This window comes from Barbatula barbatula (genome assembly GCF_947034865.1).
Source record: "Barbatula barbatula genome assembly, chromosome: 6".
NCBI classification, from domain to species: Eukaryota; Metazoa; Chordata; class Actinopteri; order Cypriniformes; family Nemacheilidae; genus Barbatula; species Barbatula barbatula.
The window spans coordinates 1,256,264-1,266,361 of record NC_136765.1 but is presented as its reverse complement, the minus strand read 5'-3'; the positions used below and the strand labels follow the sequence as shown (position 1 = coordinate 1,266,361).

Sequence of the window (10,098 nt, the reverse complement as noted above, 5' to 3'; positions counted from 1 at the left end):
CCCTTCTGAAAATGAACTGTGTGGTAGTTTCAATGTAGTAAACATGTTTTTTTTGGTGAATTGATTTTAATTTGTATTACGACTCATAAGGGAAGCAGTGAATGAATCCAGGGTGCATATGTAAATAAACAACTTCAGCATAATGTACTGAAATATCTAACATTTTTACATTAATTGTCTCGGTCACCTTTCTTAGTTGTATTAAATGATGAGTAAATCGACATTATTTGCACTCACCGTGAACGAGCTTCTGCGACGCGTCGACTCGAGCTTAATAGATCCCGTTATATTTAGGAGTTGTGTTTACACGCGTTGCTTAGAAACAAGACAACACACACTTCCGGGATATTTACGGCTTTCGCAGCGCTCTCGCGGTACGGTGATGTCATGCGACGATCGGTCTGCGCAACGCTGCATGAAATCGAGCACGCCTATTGGCTAGAGCTGCTTGACGCCAGACAGTGGCCCGGATGAGTTGGATGCGGAGGTGAGTTAGCCTGTATGACTAAATAAACCCGATATTTAGCGGTAGACGCTTTTAAATCTATACACATGCCACAAACCGCATTGATATGATAATAAAGATTGTATGATAGAGAATTGTAAATGAAAGTCTAGTGATAATCGTCCATTTCAGCGGGATGTTCGAGCATGATATATCTGATTTTCTCTAACGCTGTAAAAAATGTCCATTGTGGCGCAATCGCTGTAAAATGTTTATAACACGTTTTTTAATCAAGTAGAATCCCTGGAATAATCCTGGAGTTTAATTGGTCAAAAGTGACGTGTGCTCATAATGACTGACGCATGAATGAATGAAGATGGTTTAAAGAAAGGTCTATGAATGAATAAAGGATGTGATGACAGGTGGTCAGGGTTTGTGATCATGTCCAGTGAAGAGCTGCTGTCGGTGGATTATGAGGTGTTTGGGCGAGTGCAGGGTGTGTTCTTCAGAAAATACACACAGGTAACATTCACATCACATCAAACTATTTATCAGAGTTCATTTAAAGTTGACAAAACTGTTAAACATCTGTACTGTAAATGTCCAGGACAAAATACACACTTTGCCCCCATAACGGTGTATGTTGTCACACAATATGAAGCTGTTGTTTATTACTAACAATTGTAAAGGTCCCGTGTCAGGCACCATAGAGCTTTTGAAAGGGATTTGCAGAACAGCAAAACCTTACGTCACAGCAGTTTCATGCCAGAAGTGGGCGGAGCAAACGTTATAAAAACAACTAAGTTATACATATACGTATTTATATAATATATATATATATTGTGTGTGTGTGTGTTCGCGTGTGTATTACACATATAATGCTTAAATGTTAATAAATAAATGTATCCTATTGTATCCTATGTATATAAATGTAAGTTTATAAACAGTTTTGTGCAATGCTAAAACAAACACAAAATTGGGCACTACACTCTTAAAACAATCTTTAAGAATAGGGCACAATGCACTGTATTAATATGAAGGAATTTTACATTTTACACTGCATTTAATTACATTTTAGCATTAACGGAAATGTCTGTAAAATAAAGAAAAAAGTACTGGTCATTTTCTGGCAGTACTGTTTTTTAAGGGATTTCTATTACAGTTTAGAACATTTTTATTTATTTAGTTTAACTATATTTTTAACTAAATTAGATTTAACGGTAACCTAAAATAAATAACAATTCCTAAAACATGCAATTCATCCTGAGGCACTTATTACCCTTAAATTCAAAGTGAAACGTGAACCAGAGACTCATCATTCTTTTCTGCCTGTGAAAGCTGCAGAAGGGCTTTTTGTTCTGGGCTTCCTCATTCAGCATCAGATAATCCAACAGCAATGGATCAACTACACAAATATAACTTTTTAATGTGTAGGCCTACTACACTTCTCCGCCATGACCTTCATTTACTTTCGCACACTTCTGATCTGAGACTGTGACCCATCCACCTCTGGCATGAGACTGCTGCCTTGTGACTGCTGTGATGTATGGTTCTGCTGTTCTGCAAACAGTTAGCCGGTTGGTTGCAATTCGCAACCTTGCAGTTAGATGCCGCTAAAACCACTAATTGGACCTTTAAATCCAACACTTGCATTTTCAATGTGATTTATTAGTCCAAAGAAAATGAAAACACAAACTTAACAAAATATCAATTTAACTGACAACACTTTTTTGCCATGATGATTGTGACCTGTAACTTATTGGTACTACATTGTATAGGCTAATGTACTTAATAATTATAAATAGAGAAACATCCCAGTGCTGTTACAGCTGTATCACTATATAAAAATATATACACAGTGCTATTGCTAGAGAAATATCAGGTTACAAACATACATTTCATCAGTGTACTTTGTATTGAGAAAAATTGCAATAATACCCCACATTCTTAATTTTTCACAATTATATGTTAACAGAAATCACATTTTGAACCTCGGTAGTTAACCACAGCAGGACTTTATAATCATAAGTACAGTATGCGTGTTGTGTTTGCAGGCGGAGGGTAAGAAGCTGGGTCTAGTTGGTTGGGTTCAGAACACTAATGCTGGTACAGTTCAAGGGCAGCTGGAGGGTCCCGCCCCTAAAGTCCACCAGATGCAGCACTGGCTCCAGACCACCGGCAGTCCTCAGTCTCGCATCGCCAAAGCGGAGTTCAAGAATGAGCACGCGGTGGACGAACTGCATTTCGAGGATTTCAAAGTTGTGCGTTGATGTATTTACATGTGTAGATAGGTTATTTAATTTATAAATCTTTAAAAAAATCTTATGTTTTACACACTTGCCAATTGTCTGTTACTGACAAACATATACGAGAAAACATCTTACTCCAGAAAAGTGTTTTAGGTTTAATCTGTATTGACTTTAAATCTCATTTCTAAGATAGACATAAAAGCTAACAGACACAAACGCTGTGTGTTTCTGTAACAATAATATGTTCTGTGTCTATATCCTTTGTGTTAAAGAACTAAATTATAGCTAATATTTAAATGATCATGCAGTAGGTTGTAAAACACTTATGAAATGGTCTTTATTGGATAACCATGAATGAACCAACAGCAATAAAAGAAGTAATCTGAATAACAACCATGTGTTTCAATCACCAGTTCACAGGTCAAAGATGTACAGTGTATTTAGAAGTTTACTGAAACTGAAGTGATTTAAAGAACACAGTTGTGTTTTCACTATACGAAAACGAATGTCCGTACAACAAAGATGATTTAGGATCTGTAACTGTGAACTTCATTCACCATCATGGAAATGGCACCACGTTGGCACCTACAGATTAGTCGGGTGCGCATGTGCAATTTGTGTATTGCAATTATTACCATTTTGAAAATAATTGATGCAGATTCTCTTAAAGAAATAGTTTGTGCCAAAATGACAATTCATTCATCATTTACTCACCTTCATGTCAAACCAGACTTTTCTCTGCAGAACACAAAAGAAGATATTTTGAAGAACGTTTGTAACCAAACAACACTGAACCCCATTGACTTCCACTGTAAGGACACAAAACCACTGACACATTTCTCAAAATATATATTTTGTGTTCCACTGAAGCACAATCTACGACCACATGCAGGAGCATAAATGATGACGGAATGTTTATTTTGGGGTGAACTGTCCCTTTAAGCTTTCCGCTGGAGAGCTGGACCTTTGCCGGTGTTTGCTCTCTCTCTTAAATTAAATTCAGATTTAGGCAGATGTGGCTCGCTGTCCAGAAAACGCAGCTCTCCGTAACTGCTTCCACGTTCCACGTCGAGAAGCTTGTCTGCGTTCTCTCAGTTCCAGGAGCTCAGAATGAAAGACGTTATTGTGAGAGAGCCAAACATTCCAGGAAACGAATGTTCTCCACCTCCCTCTCTCACTTACCAAAGCAGAGGCAGAACTCTTGTTTTCTGCTGGAGCTGTTTCAAGACCCAGCCGCTGTATTGACGTGTGGATGAGGACAGGGCTACCAGATGTGACAGATGTATCGTGACCTTTACAGAGACAATCCCAGAATGCAATGTGTTTATACATTTACAAAAACATAACATTCAGTATTGACCCAAGGAACATTCTCAGAACTTCACTTACATTTTTAAAATGTTCTCCCACACAGTTCTCTTAAAGTTCTCTCAGTGACCTTATATCAAAAAATGTTTTTCAGTAACGTTAAAAGAGCAGTTTATCACCAAACTATAAAACATTATTCTTATGTTGTTGGTGGAGTGATTTTGATAAAAGATTATGAAGGCCAAAATGTATTTCCATCACTGGGGTTCATACTTAACTGTACTTCAATTTTGATTTGATAGGGAATAACTTTTGCTGATCTGTTGAGCTTATTGGAAATCAGACAGAGGTCAAATGATGCGAAGTGCAATTACCACAATCAAATAAATGCAATGAAATATGATTTTAAGTAAAATCGTAAGTTAAGATCGATACATTTTCATTGAATAGAGCAAAAAAATAGAGATTCAACTAGAACCACATCACTGAAGGTTCATTGAAGTCTGCATGAGAAGTGTTTAGTGCTCTAGAATCACGCTTGCATTAAAATCACCTGCTCATTTAGAGGGATATTTCATCCAAAATTAAAATTCTGTCATCATTTCCTCCTTGCGTATAACCAAACAGTTCTTGGACCCTATTGACTACCATAGTAGAAAATACAATGGTAGTCAAAATGCCCCAGAACAGTTTGCTTTCTTACATTGTTCAAAATAACTTGTGTTCAACAGAACAAAAAAAAGATAGATAATTTTTTCTACTATGGGAGTCAATGGGGGTAAGATCTGTCTGATATAAGCATTCTTCCAAATATATTTCTCTGTTCATCAGAACAAAGACATTTATACAGATTTGGAACAACTCGAAGGAGAGTAAATGATGACAGAATTGTTTTATTTTTTGGCGAAGCATCCCTTTAACACATAATTTCCTCTATTTAAACAACATCAAAGTCAGATGACCTACAGCACATGCAGCACATGCTAAAAGGTCATTTCTGAAGGTGAAATTGAGAAAGAATGAGAAAGAATTCTTTCTCATAATGAGAACAGTAAACATTCTTTTAAGTGACCATCTAGAAAGTGAATGAACGATGCAGAAGATCTCGTGTCTATTTAAAACGTTCTGCGGACGCTGTTGCATTAAAGAGAGTTCCACCAAAAATGATATTTCTTTATCATTTATTCACCCTTATTAAACCTGTGGCTGTTTAATTGCATCATTAACACTAGGCTATTGATAGTTTCACAAAGATGTGATTACATGCGCATTTAAATTCCTTTAGGGCATCTATAACAAACTAGAAGTCTAAACTCAAGTAAAATGGGAATGAGCCTTAGTTTCACTTCAGAGATGCTCATCACTGGAATCCCAATACGTAGTTGTCCTTGTATGGTCATGTTCCTGTGTGCGGGCGTGACGTCACACTGTGACGCAAGAGCAGGTGCAGATGCTGAGACTGGAAGGGTCAGCACAACGAATCTAAATGAGATGCGGATCACTATTAAAATGTATTTTGTTCTTATATTGTTCTTTTATATAATAAGATCATGTTGAAGTGTTGAATCGCCTGACAATGACTCGCAGGCTGGTCTTTAAAAACGTGAGCGTCAGTCTGTTGTTTAATGTCTTGAAATCATTAAAGAATGCGATTATTTTCATGATGTAATCCGTCCCTCGATCGGTCATGTATAGGTCATGCACTTAATTCATGTGCTGAATCTCTATTCACTTCATGCGAACTGCACAAACAGATCGGCGTGCGAAACCAACGTATCGCGAGAGCGATTCTAAAGCCCGGCTTTCCAGCTTTCCGCGCGATACTTCGATGTCATACGCCGATCTGTCTGCGCAGCGCAGTATTATGTCGAAACGTGTTTTGGCATCATGCACATCAGGGTCCATCAGACATTTATGAATGAATCTCTGGCACGTACTAAATCTCTCTTTTACAAGGGACCCGAACCCACCCTTTCTGATTTAAAACATCAAAGTGTTTATGAATACAAATTAAATACAACATTGTGCGCGAGTGTCTTCGCAGAAACGACGCGTCACCTGCAAGTTTCCCACGCCCCCCCCCCCGCGAGCGGAATGGCACAACCCGTTTCATTCATAAAATTCGTGCAGACTATAAATAGGAGGACCCGCCAGAGCTCTGTATCACTGGCCAGGTTTATAAACCTGGAGATAGCGAGTCACCAAACGAGGGCTTTGGACCATAACACCTGGAATCTGATTGACATTTTTGATCATTTGTTCTGGAGACATGTTCCCGAGCAAAGAGCAGAGTGACCCGGACTCGGCATCATCTCCCTGCGAGGACACCCGCCCGCACGAGCCCGGCGCTGACCCGCTGATGATGGACAGCAAGCAGGTACGGCACGTATCACATCTGTGACGCAGGCATTGCACATTATACAATATTTGGTGCACGTGGACACACAAATATAATCAAAATATTATTTTCGTTGTGAAAGTGAGGCCCTCCACACGTTTGTTAGACCTTAATATTCAGTGTATAATTCACATGCGTTTGGCATAAAAACATCACAAACGCTTTAAACCAATGCATTGAAGTCCTTTCTTATCAGTAGAAATCAAATCTTGATTGAGTCTTTTCAAGCTATAGGATATGCAGCTAGAATCTGGGATGTGTCAAATGATATATAGTATTATAGCCAAGGATGCCAGGCTAATATAAAATCTCTAAATGTGTGATGCACGTGATGTTTTGTTGGGCATCCCTCTCAATGCAGTAAACATGGCAAAGCATTGTGAAAAATGCAGCCGATCATTGAGAGAAATAAATCCATTGAGGAGAGCCCACAGCAGCCCCGCGTCACCATTGACGTCAGAGACAATGGCAAAGTTAAATATTGATCAGCAGCTGCCTATTTTTAGACGCGCGAGTGTATTTCGACAACGCGTCACACACGCAAAGTGACAAAGGTGAATGCACGACAGCGTGACGTTAAACGCACACACGCTGATGGTAGCGCATCGTATAACGCCGTGCAATAATGTGCGCAGGGCTCGCGCGCGGACACCGAGCCAGCGGGTGCGTTCGTTCCCACGGTCACGGCGATCTCCAGCACCCCGGACCTGCAGTGGATGGTCCAGCCGACCTTCATCACGTCCGTCTCTCCATCTCTGGGCAGAGCCAAAGCCAAGACAGCTGGGGCCAAGGGAAAATGCGCAGCCAGGAAGAGCAAGAGCGAGCAGGTACGTGCGTGCACGCGTGTGCATGTTGCACGGGATTGATGGGGATGCAGCGAGGTTCTGGCGCGATGCCTGGACCAGCAGCATCCACTTTATATTCAAGTCACAGGCAGTCAATACAGCCTATATTAAGACGCACTGCAGAGATGCCATTGCCACGGTGGCTGGTGACGGTGCACGAGACGCGTCGATTCTGCCAAATAATAAGTGCAATTCATATGTGAGCAGCTTTCACCGGAGGAAGAGGAGAAGAAGAGGATCAGGAGAGAGAGGAATAAGATGGCTGCAGCAAAGTGTCGCAACAGACGGAGAGAACTTACAGACACCCTTCAGGCAGTGAGTACCTCAAAACAGACCCGAAATACACATTCTGCATGACTTACACCCTCCAAACCCATACTGTATGAATGTCAGTGGTACACTAAAGACATCTTTTTTAAAGCATATCCCATTGAGGTACAGAGCAAAGGCAAAACACAAACAGGGTATCATAAAAAATAGTTTGGGCTGGGCAAAGTCAACAAAATGTGGATGGCGAGAAAGTTTGTTAAACCTGGACTTTTTTATTCAAGATTTTTACACTGTTATCACTGTTATATAGCTGCATTAACCACCGTGAACGTGTATTAAAGGGATAGTGCATCCAAAAATGATGAAAAGCTGTCATCATTTACCCAACCTTGTTTCAAACCTGTATGGATTTCTTTGTTCCAATGAACATAGAGAAAGATATTTGCAAGAACGTTAGCATTTTTCAGTTCTGGGACATAATCCACTTCCATAGTTGGACATTATTTTAATTGTTTGTTCTGTTGACCACATAATGAGATATTTTGAAGGATTTAGGCAAATAGAGAGTTCTCAGGCACAGTTTAATTCTTCCTACTATTATAGTCAACAATGTCCCGGAACTCAAAATGACTAACATTCTTCCAAATATCTTTCTTTATTTTCATCGGAACAATACTTTATACAGGTATGAAGTTACATGACCGTGAGTAAATGATGACAGAATTGAACTATCCCTTTAAAGGGACCCTCCGCTGAAAATTTTTAATTCTGTCATGAATTACTTGAGTCGTTTGTCAACCGTATGACCTCGGTTTACCTTCAGAACGCAAATGCAGATATAGATTTATAAGATAAATGCAGACTATATTCAACTATATTCCTGACTTCAGTCTGAGTTTCCAGCACGTGTGGTGCTGATGAGCATGCGTCGTGCGGTGCTCACCCTGGATGTGGGACAATAGTTGAATATAGTCTGTATTTTTCGTTGCTTTATCTAAAAGGAGTGGCATGGACTATCTCAACGATGTCTTTAGGGTTGATGAACGACTTGAGGGTAATTCATGACAGAATTAATGGCTAAAATATGGCCTATAAAAAAACTGAAATTAGATTAGGATGACATTTAATTAAGATTAAAGATACAAGTAAACTCCACAGGGTAGCAGCTTTTGAATTTGATCCAAATCCATATTAATTCCATAGCCCTCTGAGACTTAATGTTCTGGATTTGGGGAGATCAGATGCGAAACGTTTAAATTGGCAGTTGCATCCAAAAGCCATACGTTAGCTTTTTGTGAGCAATGGTTAAAACATTTGGCGACATTCGGCTACACAAGCTTTCAAAAGGCTTTGTCCACCGTTGCTCTTCTTTTCACACAGTAAAGATGATGTTATTTTGGAGTTCCTGGCCCAAAAGGTTTGTGTTTAACAGAAGATACGAGGGTAAATAAATTATGTTAGTGTTTTAAAAATCTGTCATTTTTAATTCCACCAGGAAACCGACAACCTAGAAGAGGAAAAAGCTTCTCTCCAGACTGAAATTGAGAATCTCCTGAAGGAGAAAGAGAGGCTGGAGTATGTTCTTACCACTCATAAACCTCTCTGCCAGCTCCCCGAAGTGCTCGACTGGATGTTTCCAGAGTCTCCTCAGCCTCTTCCAGCCAAACCCTCAGAGGAAAGTCCACCAGACACCGGCTCTCTCCCGGACCTGGAGATCCCGACGGTCCCGTCCACTGCTATTTCCGGCAACTCCAACATCCTGTTGTGCTCCAGTGCGGAGGTCAGTTTGTGCGACCTGGAGCCTTCGCTGGATATCAAGGACGAGTTCCTGGCAGCCGGCGATGACACGGCCCGCTCCGTCCCTGACATAGACCTGACCGGTTCGCTGGGCATCACGGACTGGGAGACCCTTTACAAGTCTGTGGCCAATGATCTCGAACCTTTAAGCACCCCGGTGGTCAGCACGTCCACGCCCACCTGCAGCAACTACCTGTCCGTCTTCACCTTCCCCTGCCCAGACCTGGACTCCTTGGCCGAGGGACTGGACTTGTATAAAGGTGGGGCGAGCAAACCCGAATCAAGCGCCGATATCCTCAACTCTCCAACTTTACTGGCCTTATAAACACAAGCGACATGGCGTCACGATATTGCTCTTAATCACTGGATACGGCTGTTTTGATTCAGACGTGTAATGTTGGTGTTATGCCAACCACATCCGTGACACTTTCGGTGCGGGATGTCTCTTTCTTCCAGCATCATTTGATGTAGCCCAAATCCAAGAGCATGGAGAATTATTTTATGAGCTGATATGAACTACCTTCCAGTTTGAAAAGCATGCACAGAGATATCATAAAAGTATATATATATATATATATATATATATACAGTATATAATATCTATATATGTATCGGTTCCATATCTGTTTGATCTGGTGCTAAGTTCCGTATTGTGGAATTTACGGCAATTTTGTGTTCGTTTTTATGGTCGACCCGTGTTGTGCTTTAATATGCAGTCATGACAGTTCACATACCTCAGCGTCACCATTCGACTGTGTTTCCACGTCAAACGTTTAGAGTTTTCCA

The 10,098-nt window shown here is 40.4% G+C and overlaps 2 protein-coding genes across 3 annotated transcripts; both read left to right on the top strand.

The window, feature by feature from the left end:
* Window positions 1-456: 456 nt before the first annotated feature.
* On the top strand, window positions 457-3,079 carry LOC306895629 (acylphosphatase-1-like). Of its 2 annotated transcripts, none has more exons than XM_079459009.1 (3): window positions 457-487; window positions 744-967; window positions 2,500-3,079. In XM_079459009.1, the coding sequence occupies exons 2-3, from the start codon at window positions 845-847 to the stop codon at window positions 2,713-2,715; spliced, it is 339 nt and encodes a 112-aa protein (XP_079315135.1). In that variant the 5' UTR covers window positions 457-487; window positions 744-844; the 3' UTR covers window positions 2,716-3,079. The 2 variants fall into 2 exon arrangements, with proteins under 2 accessions (XP_079315135.1, XP_079315134.1); XM_079459008.1 differs by having other exon boundaries at window positions 463-487; window positions 868-967.
* Window positions 3,080-6,271: 3,192 nt separating this feature from the next.
* LOC306895391 (protein c-Fos-like) lies at window positions 6,272-9,637 on the top strand (the record flags this gene model as incomplete). The annotated part of the gene is made up of 4 exons (XM_079458614.1): window positions 6,272-6,379; window positions 7,036-7,227; window positions 7,453-7,560; window positions 9,011-9,637. 4 exons carry the CDS (start codon window positions 6,272-6,274, stop codon window positions 9,635-9,637), a joined length of 1,035 nt encoding a protein of 344 aa, XP_079314740.1.
* Window positions 9,638-10,098: the final 461 nt, after the last annotated feature.